At 45.0% G+C, this 21,124-nt stretch overlaps 3 protein-coding genes across 27 annotated transcripts in view; 2 read left to right on the forward strand and 1 right to left on the reverse strand.

The window, feature by feature from the left end:
• Nucleotides 1-63: 63 nt before the first annotated feature.
• LOC125705274 (rho-related GTP-binding protein RhoH-like) lies at nt 64-5,530 on the forward strand. Of its 6 annotated transcripts, XM_048971734.1 has the most exons (4): nt 66-451; nt 1,469-1,571; nt 3,153-3,252; nt 3,629-5,530. In XM_048971734.1, exon 4 carries the CDS (start codon nt 3,866-3,868, stop codon nt 4,451-4,453), a length of 588 nt encoding a protein of 195 aa, XP_048827691.1. In that variant the 5' UTR covers nt 66-451; nt 1,469-1,571; nt 3,153-3,252; nt 3,629-3,865; the 3' UTR covers nt 4,454-5,530. The 6 variants fall into 6 exon arrangements, with proteins under 6 accessions (XP_048827694.1, XP_048827691.1, XP_048827689.1 ...); XM_048971737.1 differs by lacking the exons at nt 1,469-1,571; nt 3,153-3,252 and having other exon boundaries at nt 64-451; nt 3,629-3,766; nt 3,848-5,530; XM_048971732.1 differs by lacking the exon at nt 3,153-3,252.
• Nucleotides 5,531-11,619: 6,089 nt separating this feature from the next.
• On the forward strand, nt 11,620-17,779 carry LOC125704614 (neuronal acetylcholine receptor subunit alpha-9-II). The gene is made up of 5 exons (XM_048970459.1): nt 11,620-11,791; nt 12,630-12,775; nt 14,183-14,337; nt 14,641-15,173; nt 15,574-17,779. Exons 1-5 carry the CDS (start codon nt 11,713-11,715, stop codon nt 16,170-16,172), a joined length of 1,512 nt encoding a protein of 503 aa, XP_048826416.1. The 5' UTR covers nt 11,620-11,712; the 3' UTR covers nt 16,173-17,779.
• A 651-nt stretch (nt 17,780-18,430) lies between these two features.
• The window catches only part of LOC125704612 (RNA-binding protein 47-like), a 32,144-nt gene continuing 29,450 nt past the window's right edge, over nt 18,431-21,124 (reverse strand). For all 20 annotated transcript variants that reach the window (XM_048970449.1, XM_048970454.1, XM_048970456.1 and 17 more), the window contains one exon: nt 18,431-20,967. In XM_048970449.1, coding sequence (XP_048826406.1) covers nt 20,713-20,967 — 255 coding nt within the window. In that variant the 3' untranslated portion in view covers nt 18,431-20,712. The remainder of the gene's footprint in view (nt 20,968-21,124) is intronic.

A 21,124-nucleotide genomic window follows, 5' to 3' on the forward strand; every position in this document is an offset into this window, starting at 1 on the left:
GGTACACGCTTTGGATTGTTGTAAAAATTTGCAGAGAATAGTCACGTGTCGGACAATAGAGGGATACGGATAAACCCAAGGCAGGCAAAAAGTGATGTAACAGCAGAGCAAAAATGTTTTCTCGTGGTTTGTTCTCTTCTAGCCGGAACTTAGTGCAGAATGAAGGTGAGGAATATTTTGCAACATCTGCCTCAAAACTAAAGAATCCACCATTGATTAGTTAATTAGGCCTCCGGACACGAAGCAGAAAAAAAAACACATACATATGCGGAAAAGCGAAGTGTCTCGCTGCTTATCACCAGCGTAGATGTCGCCTGTGAAGAAGTGGCGAAGTTTTCCGAGGTCATTAATGACTCCGCGCTAATGATAAGCTCACTCAGCAAACCAAGGCGTCCGGAAACCATAGAAAACACGCCGTGGATCAGCCCAGGCACGTTACTGACCAATTAAAGTAAGTTGTTTGGTTTCTTTTATTTCCTTTGCAGGGTGGCAGTCGTATCTTCTGTATGTGTGGAATTACTCCTGATATGACACCTGCCAAACGGTGCCTCCCGTCTTTCTAACCTTTACAGCCTATATATCATTTTACATTCTTGTTGGAATAGAAGTGCTGTAATTCTGTCAAACTATTGTTTATAGTAATAAATTCATTAACCTTATGAATTAAATGTGAAACAATATTTTTTTCCTAATTGTCAAAGAAACCCGACGAATTTCTATAACTGCATGACGTTAGTTATTAATAATGTAGAGCTAATTTACAAATCTACATTTTTTATAGAAAATGCGTATGAACGAGCGAATCGTTTTTATACGAATTCTTCAGTAAGTTTCACCTGCGGCCAAATGGAGTCTGAAACCGAAACCGACTGTACCGCAATAAATTTAAAATACTAAGTGTTTTTATATAAGCAATTGCTTGCTTATATATGAAAAAGGTTGTGTTATATTTTGTGTGATTTACTGGTGCACCATGAAACTTGTATTTTCCGTAATGTATACAGAAAAGGTAATATTTTCCTTTGACTCATCGTTTCCCTACAGTAAACTGCTATAAACGCTGTAAAAGTTGATATATTTTCCAACCCCCTAAAAATGAGAAAGCAATGCGTTTTATATCCGGACTCTCCCTTAACTTTTGTCAGTCTTTCAATTCGATGCTCTTTTCCTGTACGCTTTAAACATCATTACAAAAAATAAAATATATAAATAAATAATAATAATAACGGTACACCACAAGGCCTAAATGTGGCGGAAGTAAGGAATAAGCATTTTGTTGAAAGTTTTTGGTGCGCATCTATGTACCATAACATGAACGACGAATTCACCCTCATGGTATTTTTAAATGACTGCGTCTTCTTTCAAGGAAACGTAAAATACATCGTGTCCGGAAAACACTTAAAAGGGCTTATAAACCGAAAAGTCGCGGTAGAAAGTGCGAAATCTTATAGCATCGCGATGTCCGCAGTTCCCCAGAAATGAACTGATGTCTCACAAAGAAACTCCCCATCGGCAGCCGCTGGTAATCGCCGGAGCGCCGTGCTGAGACGCGGAGCTTTTCGTCGGTCCAGGTGAGGCGCTGACCGGGCTCTCTAACAGGGCTGCGGATCCGTTATCGTCAGCTTCGCTACACTCCATGAAACACTTTTTAATAATAAAACCATGACGTTTAATCACATAATAACACCCGCAGATCACCGACAGTAGCCTTTTCTTGTTATTGCTTGAAAAACGATATTGAATGTAATTCAACAACTCGAATGTAGTTGCAGGGTAATTATTCCACTGGAACTTAATGAATATGTGATAACTACGTATGTGACTAGAATTTAAACTTTTTTTAACTGCATGTATCATCTGTACATGTATACAAAGGGAAATTACATAACATATATATATTGAAACTTCTTTTACATCAAAACATTAAAAATCTATATTCCTCTGTTATGTACCCTTTGAAGTTTCCGCTTGATGAAACATTTAATCTTTCATCATATAAAGATATGGCTTCATTGCGATCCGTATTCGTGCCTCTTTGCTCACTAAAGGCAGAAAAAGACGTTTAAACGTTACAAATGTACAAATGTCTGTCAAATGTTACTGAACCCACAGACAAAATAATAGTATCATTCTTGTCATTGTTTTTATTGTTTTTTTATTGTGCTGATTGAATTATTTGGTACCTGTTTTGCATAGTTTTAATACTTACGTTACATGGTAGGGCGTTTTTTTGAATAGGTCCGTTAATTTAAAAATTCTAACATTTGCCTCATTCGATATTTACGTGTTTCACATAAATCACTGTACTTGCTCATTTTCCATTAGATGACCTTGCCTAAAACTGCCACATAGTTGTTTCTGATATTACACACACACACACACACACTCTCTCTCTCTTAAAAGCACATAAAACCTGTCTGACAGGAGTATAATGCAACAATAATCTGTTGCATGAGGCTGGTGTTTGCTGAATGTTCGACTCAGAGGAAAAGCTGTCCACGGATTGTTTAATCAATTGAAAACTTGCATACTTGCAAGCATGAATTTTCAGGCTAAATTTTGAAACAGTAATCATCATGCCCTGCAGAGAAGAATCATTCCTGAGCTCGGCTGATGCTCAGCCATCGTGATTATTGGCCTAGTCGCTCAGCCTGTCCGGTAAAAACCACAAGCCTTCTTAACAGCTGTAATGCAGAAGCTGGATCTAAATCCCTGAATCAGTCTCAAGATTGTTGTAGCTGTGAAACTTGATGGTTACCACCGACCCATATCTGATTTTAGAACTTCAAATATTCATCTGTGCATTCTTTCTACAAATTCCTGAAAGTATCTAGAGGTGTCCCAAAGGCGTTTTAGCTCACACGTTGAACATTAAGAGAGATCTTGCACAATGAAATGTGCTGGTCAGGGTTTTGTGCCATCCTTGTGCTTTTCGAGAGAGACCGTCAATGCAAGACTTCATACCTGCCTGAATGAAGAATTGTCTAACTGTGTAGCACCAAGTCTTAGCTAATTATGATGAATATTTTCAGTATATTGTGTCATTTTTCAAACCAACATCACCCCACCCTAATCGAGGCAGTTATGCATGACAGGTTGCTCGCGTTGCTGTTGTTCTTGACCGATACGGCGTATGTTTGATGCTCTGGTAGACTGAACTTCAGGGGAGCCAGAAAGCCTTCAAAGGGTTAGACCACACCACTTCCTTTGCTGAGTTAACAAGCTTAGTGGGTGTCAAGCTACCAGCTACAGGTCAGTCAGCAAGCATACCGAGTATATGCATGAAAAGAATTCATCTTCGGGAATGAATTTGCTTGGCTATAAAAAAACAAATGTTGTCTTGCTTTGTTAGAAGTTATTGTGTAGTTCCTGCTCCAGTTCCTCCTGCCCAGGTAGCTGGGCATTTGTTGGAAGGCTCAGCCTAGCTTCTCTAGTGCCTACTGGGCTCCTTGACCACACGTATGTTTGTAATGTGCTATTCGCCTCAATTGTTCATCACTTTGTACCAAGGAATCTGCTAAATAGAATATATGTAAGTTTAATGCATGGAATCACAGTTGTTTTCCATGTCTGGATCATTTCCGACTTCACAATGTTCTTATCGACCATCGATTTATCTCCATCACAGGTTATCAAATGCAGCAGAAACATCACTGATAGGCTTCCGTTGCGGCAGTGTGGCATGGAGAAACAGTGACTATCTGGAGAAGTTTTTCGACTGGATTGGGGTGATGCAGCCATCTACTCTTCTTGTGCTTCGCAGGAAGTAAAACAGACAACCTTTTGATGCTTTCTGGCCGTCTTTTCTGTCTGTGAGCATAAGTAAGCAGCCGGATTCTCTTGACAGACCGAAATATTAGCGAAAATGAACGAGGCCAACGGGATCCAGGTGAAGTGCGTGCTGGTGGGGGACACGGCCGTGGGGAAGACGGCGTTGCTGGTGCGTTTCAGCTCGGAGACGTTCCCGGACAGCTACAAGCCGACCGTGTACGAGAACATGGGCGTCGAGGTCTTCATGGACGGTGTTCCGATCAACCTCGGCCTCTGGGACACGGCCGGAGCCGACAGCTTCCGGCAGATCCGTCCTATGTCCTACATCCAAGCCGACGTGGTGCTCCTCTGCTACTCGGTGGCCAACCACAGCTCCTTCGCCAACGTGCGGCACAAGTGGATCGCCGAGGTGCGGCAGCACCTCCCAGAGGTACCCGTGCTGGTGGTGGCGACGCAGACGGACCAGCGCGAGGCGGGAGCCCACCGCGCCAACTGCACGTCCTCCGCCGAGGGCAAGAAGCTGGCGCACGACATCCAGGCCAGGGGTTACCTGGAGTGCTCAGCGCTCAGTAACCGAGGCGTGCAGCAGGTGTTTGAGTGCGCCGTGCGGACCGCCGTCAAGCAGACCAGGAGGCAGCCACACAGGAGACTCTTGGATATAAACGCTTGCAGGATGTTCTAGGTTCGATTTTTCTAGAAGTGGTCTCTTTACATTAAAAAAATATATATATATATTCCAAAGGTGCTTTTCCTAAATTCTGGACAGTAACATGAATAACATGAAATGCTCCACGAGGGTTTTTAATGCAAACTCGCCGAAGGAGACTTTCTCATGCATTCGAATATTGAAGCAGATCTTACGGACTTGAGATGTGTTTGTCGGGGTTTTACTTGCAACGTAATGCTCAGCTGTCGCCTAGAGTCCAAAATCCACTCGAGAGAGCTAAATACTGCCATTTTGGTCATTATTGGGCCCACTGTGTTACTTTGTTACATCTTTGTTGTTTGAACATTCTGTGACGGGATATTCCAGTTTGCTACAAATATAAAAAGTAGAACTGCCACACATTGTATAAGTATGATTAGTTAACAACACTCGTTGCCATGTATATGAAGTGGGACTCTATGTAGGAATTAAATACTAATAGGAATATAGGAGTTTAGAAACATTTTTAATTTTATTTTTAATTTGCTATATGAATATGTTTGGCAGATGATTGGTGTTAGTACAATAAAGTCCAATGTCAAATATTATTTAAAAACACAGTTTCAGCACAGTAAATATTAGAATGTATATAGTGTTTTGAGTGCCGTACTGCTTTTATTCATTTTTATAATTAATTTATTCGCATCACTAATGGACTGTCGTTCGATTTGCCACTCCACGTCACCAAGCACATGGTAGACGCTGAATAAATAGGGGCACAGTTACCCCTGAATCTTGTATTGACAGACATCCAATTATCACGTGAATCTGAGGTCTTGGCCAGTCCTTAAGGACTCCAAAGTTTAACTGAACTGTGATCGGCTGAGCCAGGTGATGGCCGAGCAACAAAAATGTAATTCTCTCAACATCAACATATTTATGTTTTTTTTTTTTTGTTCAACATATATTCACATTAAATAGTGTAAAGCTGCCTAAATTTTGTTTATATTCAAAAGACAATCAGCAATAAATTTGATCTATATCTGAATTATTGTCGTACAGTATATAGAGTAAATCTACATTTATCTAATAAAGAATTTTCGAAACTTAAAATTGGATATAGCGTTTCAACAATGTCAACATTTTTTGCTAAGATTTATGTGTAGTTTTAGATGGTTTTGTTTTTCCTAAAAAAAAATTGAAGACGGGGGAGGGGTGTTTCGCTTGTTGGGTTCCAGTCTTTTGCATTATTTTATGGTCTGCCGGACGTGTCCTGCTGCCCTCGTCTCCATTAGCTAATGTTTGTGCTCTTTAAATAGTATAATTGACATAAATGTAGTTACTGCAGCCCTCTGGTAAGGATTTGCGGCTGGAGAATGGATGGACAGAAAATGAAGCTTATTCACACAGAAATGGCGTAGAAAATACTGTGCATTGCGTGTAAATGTAGCCTGTAATGCAGCAGAATCTGTAAATGCCACTGTTACGTTTTTATCGAAGTTCAAAGGTCTTTATCAGATGCAGTCGTACTCGTACGACATACAGTGAAATGTCTGCTGTATAGACAGGGACCATGGTCGCATGTTCAACTTAAAAGAAGACGTCGCCTGTGTGTTGCTGGTTCAGTTTTTAAGTCGATATAATCTTTTTCAGGAAGGGTAGCATGGCAGTCTTGTCGGTATCTAAGTTATGCATGTTTTTTTTAGAAAATAACACATTAAAGCTTTACTGGAATTCTCTGTCAGTTGGCAGAGGAGAACTGTCCTGAATTTACATGCCAACAAAGTGAGTTGGAGGTAGAACTGGGAGGATTAGACACAGAGCCGCTGATACAGCAGATCTGATCTTCCCGCTGATGGTCATCAAGGAAAACAGGCAGGACTTGGGTACGGAATCCCTCCCAAAACCAGTAATATCCCCTAAATGCAAAGATTGGTCTCCCTTTGGTGAGTGTAGCACCATTACACAGAAGTGCGAGAGTGAAACTGGCATATTTATAGAGATTCATGCTTCCACATCTTCTCCTGCTCCCTAGGTCAGGCTACACTCCCCACTCTGGCCCCCTCCAGGATGGATAAATGGGGGCCAGCGTCTGGCTCAGCTTGCGGTGCGATGACATTAGATGGCGAACGATTAAAAATGTTTCGGCAATCTACCTTTACGGAGAGATCGTTCGCATCGCACTGCAGTCCACATTTTGTCAGTTGCTCGTCTATGGCTCATACACGCATCTAGAATTGTTTTGTCAGCCAAATCCATTACAACACACCAATAAACCAGTAGTAGTAATCAGTAGGTAGTGCCTTGGATTTCTTCCCCTCTACCTTTCATGCCCTCGTTCCATCATGCAATGCGCAACATGCAGCACATTCCAAGTCAATTGTGCGGCATGGACGACGCGGAGGAGATGGTCCCTAAAAAGAATTCGACATCGATAATATCGAACTTGCTTGGATTTGCCAAAACCGACACACTACAGACAACAATTATTTGCGAAATATGCTAAGATGTTGGATGGCAGTGCGACAAAACATTTTAACCACCTCAAAAAAAAAAAATAGCTGGCTGATTATGTGCAGCTTTTAGCTTCTGTTATCTGGGTTGTATTTTTTTAAATAGGGCAATGAGTTTGGTTCTGCTGTACAGTAACTTGCAGAAAAGTCTTAAAAACCAACGTAAAAAAGATTGATCTTGCCTTAACAAATTTGTTATATATTTCTGCTGTATCGCCCTGCTCCCTGTGATTGGTCAGTGGTCGGTGGCAGTGTTTGCCCCTTCAGGCCCGTAACACCCCCCCCCCCCCCCCCCCAATCGCTCTGGGAACCGTCTCACTCTGCTTTCTCAAAAATGTACGTCACCTTAGATAAATATGCCAGATACAGGGGCATCAGAAGCATTTCGAATGTGGGGGGGACACACACTAGTATAAAACTAATATTTTATGTTAAATGTGGGGAGGTTCAAACGAATAATTATGAAATGTGATTTAATGCCCAAAGTCGGTTAAATAAATAAAATGGATGTCTGTACTTAGAGTAAAGTTTTACAAAGTCTCTGAGACGCTAGAATACTTGCGTTGGTTGTTCCCATGCAAGCTGCTGGTGGAAGGTTACAGTGAAAGCGCTTCGGTACCTGGAAGCTGGCAGTGTGGCTGCCTTGCCTGCTGTGGTTTACGGAAATGTTCTATCTCTGCCTCTTCGTAGGGGCTGGTTGAAAACCACATCCCAGCTCTGTGCTCTAAAGAGCTGCCCGGAGCCTCCATAACATAGGTAGTCTGCGGGCCTTCTGACGGAGCTTTTCACAGCAGCTTCCTGTGCTCTCAACGAGAGAGCTAGCATCTGTGTTGCTCTGCAGCAAAGAGTGATATTCCCATCAAAGAGTCATGCATTTCAGTCAATTTCCTATGAGCGATTATCGGGACGCCTTGGGAATTGTACCTGAGTGTTTGGTGCATGCGAGCCCCTCGGAAAATGAGCCGTTAACTGTTACCTGAGATATTATTATGAGTTTGGCAGAGCCTTGTGACCTCCGGTGTTACTAATTGAGTTCACGCTTCAGCGGTCGTGAATGAACTCCAGTAAACAGGGGCCCGCACTGAGCAGTTGCCCCCCCCCCCCCCCCTCCATGTACAGGAAGCAGCTGTGGCTGATCCTTGGCCAGTAAGCCCCTGCTTCGGGTGTTGCCATGGAGACGGCTTCTATACGCACACATTAGATAGGTAACCACCTGACCCGCAGGGAGAGGGCACCCCGCCTTCTCAGGGTCGCTGTGCACTTTCCACAACCCACTACCCATATTTCATACGGTGTATGGGTGCACATAGGCATTATTACTACTATTGTATTAGTGCTCTATCTTTTTTATATTATTTTTATTTCGTATTCTTATTCTTGTATTTTTTATATTCTTTACTCTTGTAAACTCTTTCTTGCTATCTGTCTGGAGCTGCGTTAACAAGCAAATTTCCCCACTGTGGGATCAATAAAGTCCTATCTTATCTTATCTTATTTTTCACGGTACAGCCCCCCCCCCCCCAGCTCATCCTGGGACATCATCCTGTTACCCATAAACACTGCAAATTTAAAACAGCTGGGAACTGAATCTGCACTGGCTCAGTAAGCAGAACATGTGATGTGTTGAGCATAAAACCACACGCTTAAAACCACAGAACACTGTACGTAACTGTGCACAATTATTCACAAGTTACTCTGAGTAAAGGCACCTCATTACAAATTTTAACTTGTGCAAATAGGAGACAGAGAAGGCTTCATTTTTGTGTGAAAGGCAGTCACCAGGCCAAAGCCTCTGGTAAATTCTGTGCGCAGACCTTTTCTTGTGGATGTGAGTAATATAGGTGCCTTTACGCTTTGGATGAAAGGTGCTTTAGGAAGCGCTCAGGCTGGTTAGCGTGGTGTGATAGTTTCGGTGCTTTGGGGCTGAATCAGATGCGTCATTCTGCACCTGGCTCCCCCCTGCCCCCATCTGCACCCCTTCACCACCTGATAAGATGCCAAGTCAAGTTACACCTTTCATGGAAAAAGCACTTTTTTATGGCAAAAGCGTTCATCTCATTTCCATTCTGTCGCCGATCTTCACGGTTATGTGGTAGGGGTTTGTCAGCGAGCACATCTGCGAGAACAGGAAGTGATGTGGGGCCCCTTCCTGTGGCCCCTCGCTTAGCCCCGTCCAAGCAGCCTACCACCAGCAGGCTAGGCCACGCCTCTGCCGCTCTCGCGCTGTGCGGTCTGTTCCCCCAATATTTTCAGAAGAGCTGCCTTGTTTATGATTCATTGACCATTGTGTGGAATATACAACACTGTGCAAAAATCTGAGGCAGCCAAAGAAAGGGATGCTTAAATGACCATCATGTTGGTGTAACACTATGATATTATGTCTGCCAAAGTGAGCTAGCCGTTTCAGTGGGATAACCATTTCAGTGAGCTAGCCGTTTCAGTGGGATAGCCATTTCAGTGAGCTAGCCGTTTCAGTGGGATAGCCATTTCAGTGAACTAGCCATTTCAGTGGGAAAGCCATTTCAGTCAGCTAGCCATTTCAGTGGGATAGCCATTTCAGTCAGCTAGCCGTTTCAGTGGGATAGCCATTTCAGTCAGCTAGCCATTTCAGTGGGATAGCCATTTCAGTCAGCTAGCCATTTCAGTGGAATAGCCATTTCAGTCAGCTAGCCGTTTCAGTGGGATAGCCATTTCAGTCAGCTAGCCGTTTCAGTGGGATAGCCATTTCAGTCAGCTAGCCATTTCAGTGGGAAAGCCATTTCAGTCAGCTAGCCATTTCAGTGGGATAGCCATTTCAGTCAGCTAGCCGTTTCAGTGGGATAGCCATTTCAGTGAGCTAGCCATTTCAGTGGGATAGCCATTTCAGTCAGCTAGCCATTTCAGTGGGATAGCCATTTCAGTGAGCTAGCCATTTCAGTGGGATAGCCATTTCAGTCAGCTAGCCATTTCAGTGGGATAGCCATTTCAGTGAGCTAGCAATTTCAGTGGGATAGCCATTTCAGTCAGCTAGCCATTTTAGTGGGATAGCCATTTCAGTCAGCTAGCCATTTCAGTGAGCTAGACATTTCAGTGGGGTAGCCATTTCAGTGAGATAGCCATTTCAGTCAGCTAGCCATTTTAGTGATATAGCCATTTCAGTGAGCTAGCCGTTTCATTGGGATAGCCATTTCAGTGAGATAGCCATTTCAGTGAGATAGCCATTTCAGTCAGCTAGCCATTTTAGTGATATAGCCATTTCAGTGAGCTAGCCGTTTCATTGGGATAGCCATTTCAGTGAGATAGCCATTTCAGTGAGCTAGCCGTTTCATTGGGATAGCCATTTTAGTGATCTAGCCATTTCAGTGATATAGCCATTTCAGTGAGATAGCCATTTCAAACCCTCTCTTAAAGTCAGACTAGTGTTTGCAGCAGCCACCCAATACACTCATGTATTTCCTCAACCTACTGCACCTTGTTCGGCCAATCAGAACCTCACTGAGTTAGTGGTGCAGTTTAATGATTATATGGGATGGCTGAGGTGCCATCAGTGACGTTTTGGAGAGCAGAAGATATTCTTGCTAGTTTTATTGTCACTTTTAATTTGCATGGGTCCTGTTCTTGTGTTTTTCCTCTGAGCAAATATAGACTCACCACCCATATAAGTAGTTTTTAACACATTCTTTGACTGCTTAAGACTTTTGCACAATACTGTACAAGTTAAATTATATGGCTGTCATGCCCTCTGTGTAACATTTCAGAATTATGTGCCATGGCTACATTCCCATTCTGTTTTGCCTGCTGGTTATGAAAATGTCCAGCCATTATTCTTTAGCCAGAACTGGCTTAAAAATTGCCGCTCGGAGAGTCAACCAGAAAAGAGAAATAAAACTTAAGAACGCCAAAAAAATGAAACAGACACAGATCCTCATTTTCTTAGAATTCATAAGCCACGAGAAGGACCATGCTGTGGTTTTTAACTACCCATTAAAAACTGAATCATTTCATTTCCTGTTGACATAAATGTAAAACAAGGAGTCTGGAAATATGCCAGCCTTGTAACACCGGTTACTACGTTTGAATATCTCTCGAAGGCAGTGACCATATTTTGTTTAATTAGCAGAGACGGTCAACCTCGCAGGCAACATAGGCTGCTGCCTAGGGCACCATCTTCTGAGGGGGCGCCGACTTAACAAGGCGATTTCACTTTGTCTCAGACAGGGGGCGCCGGCGATGAAGCTGGCCTAGGGCACCATCTTCTGAGGGGGTGCTGACTTAGCCAGTCGATTTCACTTTGTCTCAGACAGGGGGCGCCGGCAGTGAAGCTGGCCTAGGGCACCGCATGGGCTTCAACCGGCACTGCTAATTACTATATATCAGGGTTTCCCAACCCAGTCCCCAGGGACCCCCAGACAGTCCACATTTTTGCTCCCTCCCAGAGGGTGGGTTTTCCTGAGGACGGGTTGGGAAACACTGAGATATAGTAATTTTGAAATTTGCCTCCATCCCTGCTGGCTGTACCTGGGCGCCGCCACACAGAGTCTGCTGGAATTCTGACTGACAAATGAATAGCTGTCTAGCGAGTGGCTATTCTGGGCATCTAATTTCCACAGACCCTGGGCGCCATGCGATAGCCCCGGTCTTATTCCATGGACGCGGTGGGGGGGTATGACGCTTACACTACAGCCCCGGGATGGCCAGACGGCACGGGCGAGCAGGAACATCGCCATGCAGATCCCCCGTCCGGGCTGAGCCGGGCTTTGGCAGGACCCAGCGGCAGCCGGCAGCAGAAGGCCAGACTGCTTCATGCTTTGTCCGGTCCGGAGCGGTCAGAAAATGGAGAGGAGCCTGCTTATCGTCAGCGTGATACTGCTCTTTCTGGAAGGTAAGACCACGTTTACCTCGACATCTGTGAGAAAAGTCTCCGCCTGAATTTCTCTGATACGTGTGATGCAATACTTCCTGTTTTTCAATTTCTCGTCTGCCTTTGCGAGCAAGACATGATATAATAATTATGTTTTTAGCTCAAACTTCAAAGCTTTGAGATATTTTTCATGTATTTTAAACATTTTAAATAATAGATAATAGATTAAAAAAAAACCCAGAGAAAATTGAATAATAATGAAAATGAGTTATAATGATTATATCACGGAATGCAGGAGATGTTTCGCTTCTTACTAAAAATCACTTTCTTATAATATTTCTTTTGAAATGAGTTCTTCCTTAAGACCCTGTTGTAATGCTATCAGAGATGTGCCACAGCGATCCACATCTCCTGGGGCTTAGGAAAGCACCATGGGAAATAAACAATAAGGAATACTTAAGAATGGGGTGTGGTGTGCGGCCCAGCGAGGTCGTTGGTTTGAATCCCAGCGTCAGCAAACTGATTTCACTATGGCCCGTCAGTAAGGCCCTTATCCTCAGCTGCTTCCGGGACTGACCCTGCATTTAATTGTAGGTTATTTTGGATAAAGCCTCAGCTAAATAGATTTTATTGATATATATGTGTGTGTGTGTGATCCATAATATACGTTTGTAGCCATTGTGCCAGTGCTCAGGCTGTCGGTTTGAGGTCCGGCCTCAGCTGGGCAGGACCCTTAAGGTCCAGGGCCCCCGTCATCGACCCCCCAAGGTTACTCTCAGTCAGGCAACTTTCTGCACGTATCTGGACAGCAAATCTGTCCAGCAGACGGCTGCTTTGAGCCCAGCCCCCTCCCCCACAGGTGTCCTCATGGCTCAGGGCCGCTACGCCCAGAAGCTCCTGAATGACCTGATGGAGAACTACTCCAGCGCCCTACGGCCGGTAGAGGACACGGACGAGGCCCTGAATGTCACCCTGCAGGTCACCCTCTCGCAGATCAAGGATATGGTGAGCCCGCTGGACGGGGGGAGGAGTTTGCCCAAAGGCATCATGGGAAAGAGAAAAACCCAGGCTGATGAGCAGATGGACGGAAACAGCCGGTTCAGGGGTGGGTTTGTTGTTGCTGTGACCCCTCCCCAGAAAGTCACTACTGTGCTCCAAGCGTAGTGACTGTTTGTGGCCAACAGGGGGCCCCATGCAAATGAATGGCCTACATAGTGGTAAACACTGCAGCTAGGTCATGTGACATGGCTGTGGGGGGTGCGTGTACCAAACTGGAGCGTAAGCAAGACACTGTGTCCGTCAGCTGATAAGTTTTGCCCCCCCCCCCCACCCCAGACGACATCGCAGGGCATCACTGGGCCAGTCGTTATCCACGGAAACCACAGAGGGTCTGCGGGGGTGTGCATTACGACGAGGGTGCCGTTCTGGAAACACATGACACCGGGAAGCGCGATCGGTTACGGTGCGATTGTTTGGCTTTTTTTGGTGGCCGACTGATGTGCGTTCATCAATGGCTGCTCTGTCTGGCCATTATCTGCTGTGTAATGGAGACCTTTGGAGACCAAAATGAGGCCGCTGTTTTTCAGAATGCCTCGAGTTAATTTGCTCTTGCCTCCCCCGCCCCCCTCCACCCCCAGCACACACACACACACACACACACAAATACACAGGTTGTAACTATATATTTGTGGGTACTCTCCATTCATTTTTATGGGCAAAACCCTAATCCCACCATGACGACCTTAACCCCTACCCAGGCCTAACCTTAACTATAAGTAACCAAACAAAATACAAGACTTTTGGCATTTGTAGTTTTTTATTTGCAGTCACCGATTTTTATGAAAATTGAATTTCCACTTGTGTGGATCGCAAAAATGGTCCCCACAATGTCAAAATAATAGGTTTTTATCACATTGTGGTGATGTTTGGTCCCCACAATGTAATGATTATCTGACCCACACACACATACACACACACACACACTCCCACGCACAACGTTTGGGTGGTGTCACTGATACACACATATGTCTCGTCTCTACCTGATATTGACAGCCGTGTCTTGATTTCAGGCCCGGGTTGACGGTCTGAAAGCCTTATCCCCTCCAGTAATGCAATTTGTGTCGAATGAGTCACCCTTACCAGGTCCTCAAATGTCCAATTAAAGGAGCAGAGTGATTCTGCTCTGTATATCAATGGGGACGCATGTATTTTTAATATAATGCACAAACTGGAACAACGGCGATATATTTTTAACACACATTTTAGATGCATCTTTAATGCAGTCGAGTTGGTGTCTTTAAAATTTCTTCTCTAGTCATTTTCAGAGGTGATCTCACGCCTGATGCAACCCAGGTTTCCATAGCGATGGCGATCATCCAGCCCTAAGGCATTCGGCTTTAACTCTGTGTGCAGGATGAGCGGAACCAGGTGCTGATTACGTACCTGTGGATCCGGCAGACCTGGCACGACGCCTACCTGAAGTGGAACAAGGAGGATTATGATGGCCTGGAGGTCATCCGCATCCCCAGCAGTCTGGTCTGGAGGCCGGACATCGTCCTTTACAACAAGTACAGCAAGAGTCGCCGGTCACGTCACAGGAGAAATGCCACGAATAGTCCCCGATTTCGTTGTGTTTACTTAATAGCTATAGTGACCAGGCTCTTCCCATGGTCACACTCACTCTTAGCTGTGACTGATAGCACCTACAAAGAGCCTGGCCAGAAACCACAGTGACTTTTCATTTGCTTGCAGACCAGAATTCTTGCATTTTATCATTTTAATGTACTTACGTTCTAAGGAACGTTCTAGCAAAGGCCTTTTACGGCTGATCATGTCCGGCCACTGGTAATTCGCCCGTTCTCCTGTTGTAGGGCTGACGATGATTTCTCCGGGCCGCTGGACACCAACGTGGTCCTTCGCTACAACGGCGAGATCACCTGGGACTCCCCGGCCATCACCAAGAGCTCCTGCGTGGTGGACGTGTCCTACTTCCCCTTCGACAGCCAGCACTGCAACCTCACGTTCGGCTCCTGGACCTACAACGGTAACCAGGTCGACATCGCCATGGGCATGGACAGCGGCGACCTGTCCGACTTCGTGGAGAACGTGGAGTGGGAGTGCCAGGGCATGCCGGCCGTCAAGAACGTCATCATGTACGGCTGCTGCTCCGATCCCTACCCCGACATCACCTACACCGTGCTCCTCAAGAGGCGCTCCTCCTTCTACATCTTCAACCTGCTCCTCCCCTGCCTCATGATCTCCTTCTTGGCCCCGCTTGGCTTCTACCTGCCCGCCGACTCTGGGGAAAAGGTGTCCCTGGGGGTCACCGTGCTGCTGGCGCTCACTGTCTTCCAGCTCATGGTGGCAGAGAGCATGCCCCCCTCAGAGAGCGTCCCCCTCATTGGTAGGTCCCAGCCAATCAGCTCATTTTAAATGTATTAGGACCGTTGCATTTACTGACCCTTACATACATTGTAATTCAGGCTTTTATTGGTGTCAATCGTTGCATCCATTTACCCAAAAACACTTATCCAGGAAGCTTGGAGCCTAGCCCAGGAAGAAAAGTGTCCGAGGCTGGTAATAGCCTGGGCAGGTGATTTTATTGATATATATCGTCCAAAGAGACTTACAGATAGAACACCACATGCATACAGCTGTCAAGGAACCAAGTACGCATAAGTGCAGCAAGAATGAGCTTCCATTGAATGACCATTAACAAGTTAGCATTGGAGTAAGAACCACATTACAAAACACTGTAGGAACATAAGAGGAGATGCATTCATATTACATATTCTTTCTCATAGGGAAGTACTACATAGCTACAATGACTATGATCACAGCGTCCACAGCGCTAACTATATTCATTATGAACATCCACTTCTGTGGAGCGGAGGCCAAGCCGGTCCCTCACTGGGCCAAAGTCTTCATCATAGACTACATGTCGAAGATCTTCTTTGTGTACGAAGTCGGCGAGAACTGCACCTCTCCGCAGACCAAGGAGGAGGACCAGCTCGGCCACGGTAAGCCACAGAATCACCGTGGCAACCAGCATAATCCTAACCGCCAGCAGCAACGCGGCAACGCGGAATGCAAAGGTCACCCAGCCCCTCAGGGCTGCAGGAGGTATGAGGACTTCGAGTCCAGCACTAACATCAACGGCTGCCTGAAGGAGGAGCTGTGCAACCCGGAGAGGTTCGACGTCTATCCGTGCACGTGCGCCGGTCACGCCAGGATCATGAGGAATGTTGAGTACATTGCCAACTGTTTCCGCGAGCAGAAAGCCACCTGTGCCAAGGGGGCCGAGTGGAAGAAGGTGGCCAAAGTTATGGACCGGTTCTTCATGTGGATCTTCTTCATCATGGTCTTCCTCATGAGCATTCTGGTCATAGGCAAAGCCCCATAACACATTATCATCGGCCTCATTTTATTTATGTATGACTTTAAGGTGTCACAAATAGAATGTATAGAAACCTTACTCCCGTACACATCTGACTGTGCGTCTGCAGAGTATTTACATTGTATATATTTAGAAGATGCTGTACATTGTATATATTTAGTAGACGCGTTTGTCCATTGTGATGACTGACTGACAAACCAGGGCCAGACAGTCCCTGGAACAATTGAGGTTACGGGTCAATGGTGACATCACACTTCAGAGCCTGGGATTTGAACTGGTGACCTTCTAATCACAGGTACAGCGTCCTAACCCACTGAGCCACAAGCCTGACCCCACATATGAATATAATAGTATGATATAAAAAAATCTGATAGCTTAGCAGCATTTTAAATAATTTGAAAGGAGCATCATGTAATTGCTGTCTTCAATCGCAGCGGGGTGGACAAGCTGGTCTTTCTTTGTCTCCTGGATGCTGCTGTTTCCCTGTAGAGTAAAACCCGGTAAAACAAACATGGCGGTCCCCACCGGCCATGTTTCCTGTTGGAAACAAGATGCCCAGCGTGGACAGCAATGGCCGCACTCCGAGGTTCAAAGCTCAGAATATTTTCTATTCAAAAGTGCCCAGTAAATTGTTAATGATCAGCTCTGTCTTTCAGAGGGGTTCGAGATGTAAGACTATCTGCGTGTGCAGCAAACGCGCATCAATAATGCATTTTTCTGCGTCGGCTCGTGGAGCTTATAAAAGGCCATAAGGCATGCGGCAGAACTGCTAATCTGTCGCTTTATCGTAGCACAGCTCCGCAAACCGCATTCATTGCGTAAAACAATGACACAGGCTGCGTCCTGGTTTATAATGAAGACGCTGACACCGTCACCCCATTAACGAGAACCTGATTGGGTCACTCCCTCAGTCACATGACGCATACATTCCAGCTCCTCATTTCAGTAACATTAGCGTGTCCAGGTAGGATTCCCGGCCTGTTTACCTTGGTCCTCTAGAGTTTAATATTCTCTTACAATTTTTACAGGAGTTATTGGTTATTGTTTCCCCTCTTATGTATTTACTGTGTCTTTCTGACACCAACATTTACTATCGTGTATCCTTTACCACTGCCATGCCAGCGTTTAATGCTATCGCTAGATGGTGGAATGAGCTAGTGGTGAATTTTAACGTACAGATCCAATATCCTTGAGGATCGATTTGGGAACCCAAGTGGTGTGCTTCTAGCCATCCAGCAAAATATCACACAAGTTTTTCGGGGAAATGAAGAGATTTGTGTTCCTTTTTATAGTATAGCTGTTTATCAGTATATTTTCTGATGTTGCATAATGTTAATTTTCTGAGGAAATATACACCTCTTGCCCAGAAAAACGGCCTCAAACATGATTTTAGTTGGTCGATTAAGTACCCTCTGTGTGCGTGTGTGTGGGTGTGTGTGGGTGTTCAACTGAACTGAATTCTTTCTGTGGCGCTGCTTCCTTGTGTTGCTGAATGCCACACAGTCTGCATCTGTATCATCCTTAAATACCACAACAGCATGACTGGATCGCCGCCAGGAGACGGCCCGCTGTGCCATTGTGAGGTCACGTGGCGAGCGTTTCCATCGCGCGCCCCGTAACGACGGTTAGCGACCGTCGCTCAGGTGGTGCGGCGTAACCACCGCGAGGCTGCGGTCGGCTCAGGTGCGTACAAAGGCAGGAGGCGTGGGCGTTTCCTTTCCAAAAAATGCTTTATTAACTACGTAAAACTATAAAGACAGCAATTCTGCACAAGCATGCTAAAACGTCAAAAGAAAACGAAAAAAAAAGCAGGGTTAGAGGCCTATGGAATTAGAGCGCTTTTTGGCAGAAGGCACGCTAAACGTTTGCACTTAAGTAATATTTCATGAACCATACATGTCTTGTTCGTTTACATCGCTCAGAACATCTGCTTCAAGTTCAAAAGCCATCTCTGAGGCGACAGTGAAATGGGAGTCGCGATGTCCGCATCGGCAGCTCGCAGCACTACCAACGTTCTTTCTGTAGTATTGTTTAGTTTGTTTTTTTTTTTTGCCTAGCTAACGTTTTTCACTCCAACGCAATGTACAGCTTTACCCGTTTACACAGCTGTGTGTTTCACTGCTGCTATTCAGGTCAAAGTGCCTCGCAGAAAGGTCCAACAGGACATCCCCAGGGATGCGGAAAGACCCTCAGGGTGTCAGTTCCTGGCCTGCTTCTCATGAATTCAATCGATGCCTTCACTCGACTCACTTAGTGTGTTTCCATTTTCTGTTTGTTTTTTTTTCAGCTTGTAAAATACAAAATATCAGTTCTTGGAAAATATCAGCTCTTGCTAAGTGTTCTTTCGTATTGGGTGCTTTGGCAAAAACAAGTTGTTAAGGTTACAGTTAAAAAAGACATAAGAAAACATTTTACCTTTTAAATATATTATACGGTTTTTTTCTCTCTCTCTCTAAGTCTCATATAAAACTTGTGCACTGAATATATTAAATATGTCCTAACTTTTGTTGTAATAGAGTGTTGTGAAGGAACCGTTCAATGACATTTCCCAAACGTTATAAAATTAGCCTTTAAACAGGCCAAACACAGAAACAAACATTGTGCAAGTATCAAAGTTCCTACTCAGTCGAGGCCAACGCCATACAGAACATGCTGGAACACAGCGGCCGCCCGCTGCCGGGGTCTAAGCTCACACAGTAAGAACCACCAGCACGTCAAACACCCGCTTAACTGTCTGCTTTGCATTGTGGTGTCACTCCCCACCCTCGATAAAAAAACAAGACGGCGTATTAACGTGAGCCAAGACAGAGGTTACTAGTGAAAGAAAATAACAAAGGTCTCAAAACTAAAATAAAACAGGTATGCATCAGGCGAAAGACCTTTTCACTAAAAGCAAGTATCAAAGCATATACAAAAAAAATATGAAGGCCTGTAATGAACTGGAACAACACGCCACAAAAAAGACTATTTCAGCTTAAGCACTTCTTGCTGACGACCTTAAGTCTTAAATAATTGTTTTTAGAAGTTCAGGGACGTTAGTATCTACAAAGTCTGCAGTAGCTTAACAAATGCCACAAAAAGACAACTGGCTTCATACAGCTCTGAGTTTTACAGGGACTGAGTCAGATCTTTGTTGTCATGAATCTAAGACATGTATATTGTAAGTCTTTCGCAAACCCACACACAAGACAGCCGTCTCTCACTTGCTCAGCCAAGGGCCGTCTACCAAAACACAACTTCAGAGTCGGGTCGATGAATAGATAGATTTACATGCAAGATTAAGGCAAATTAAGGCATGATCTGTCTTTGGAGGGTGACTAAACTGTTTGGCTGGGTTTTACACGTAAGACATGGGCTCCTGGAAGTGAGGAGAGAGGTCTGGATCGCCTTGTAAGTACTCGAGCTTGACAGGTGCATCGTCGGAGGAGACTCAGCAGAACAATCTCATGCATTCTTCATAAAGGCAGCCATGAGGAAAAGCAGCAATGTCAAGCGGCATCCAAACCGCCCGATAAAAGGCAAATGTGTCGTCAATCCTGTGTTTTGCTGGGAAACCTCAGAAGATGGAGGCTTTTCTTCACGGGGTGTAGTGTAGAAAAGAAAAAGAATATTAATTATTCCATTTCCTGTGAGAAATAAGTACCCTTGAACCAAAACGAAGTTGCTACATCGAATCAAATCTCTAACTTGACTTGAATGGATGAGGACGGTCCAGATTGCTACCATGTCTTTTCATTGCATCTTCTCCATAGCCTCGTCTCCCATTAAACCGCCTTTCAGGTTTGAGACATAAAGGCCGCGATCACAACCTGTCAGTCGCAGAGAGTTACGGCGCCGGTGGACGCCAGTCTGCCGGACGCTGAGGCTTCAGCACATCCGGATAATGCTTCGCCGGCACGTTCTGCCATTTGGGTTGGAAAGTGAATTTTTAATTTTTTTTGCTTTTCTTATTGTCGTCTAATTACTCTCATGTTGCTTTTGGAGGTGAAAGGTCAAGTGAGAGGAAAGTCCGAGCCGAACTAAACGTACCAGTCCTTCAAAAAAAAAAAACCCCAAAAAAATAAGTGGCACAGTGGTTCGCCAGCAGGACACAAATAAACACAAAAAGCATCAATAATACCAAAAATACCAGGAAAAAACATTGAAATAATAATAAATGAAATTCAAACGCTCTTTTAAGTAGCAGAGGTAAAATATACGGACGGAAGCAATAAGTGTTCTACAAAATACAAAATTATGTAGTAGAGCGTCTAATAAAATTCTCTGAGTAGCTGTTAAACTCACAAACATTTTGTAAAATATACTGTTCATTTTTTAAAATATATTCTTTCTATTTAGTTTTTTTTATATATATATATTTAATATATTCTTTAGCCACGGAGGTTTAATGCACTTGAAATTCTGTCAAACGACACTCCTGGGTTCCGTCAGCTAGCTAGCTGGGAAACGTGAAAACGGCACTGGCTCTTCATAAATATATGTTTTTTCCTTCAGTTTCCTTCCTGTCCGGGGCGGGGTGGGGTGGGGGGGGCGCAGGGCGACTCCTTCAGTACGTCTGGTAGACGTCGTGAAGCGGCACCTGGAACGCCGTGGCCGGGAAAGCCTGCGGCACGTAGCCGGCGTAGCCCCCATAGGCGGCGGCCATGGCAGCGTTCTTCTGCAGGGCCGCCAGCGCGGCGGAGCTAGCCGGGGCCGCGATGGGCAGGTAGCTGGCCCCGTAGCCGGCGCCGTACAGGCCGGCCACTGCTGGGAGGCGCTGCACGTTGGGCGCCATGGCGTACACGGGAGTGATCGGGCGACCCTGTGGACGTACACAGAGGGGAGGTGAAGGAGTCACATGATCTTCACTGGGTCGCCAACCTCCGTCAGCTGGCTGGAGTGAGATTTTCAATTCGAGACGAGTCTGCACGCACGTACACACACATTTACATGTATGTGACAGTTTTACTACCGTGTAA

The sequence above is a fragment of the Brienomyrus brachyistius genome, chromosome 12 (assembly GCF_023856365.1).
Source record: "Brienomyrus brachyistius isolate T26 chromosome 12, BBRACH_0.4, whole genome shotgun sequence".
Taxonomy (NCBI): Eukaryota; Metazoa; Chordata; class Actinopteri; order Osteoglossiformes; family Mormyridae; genus Brienomyrus; species Brienomyrus brachyistius.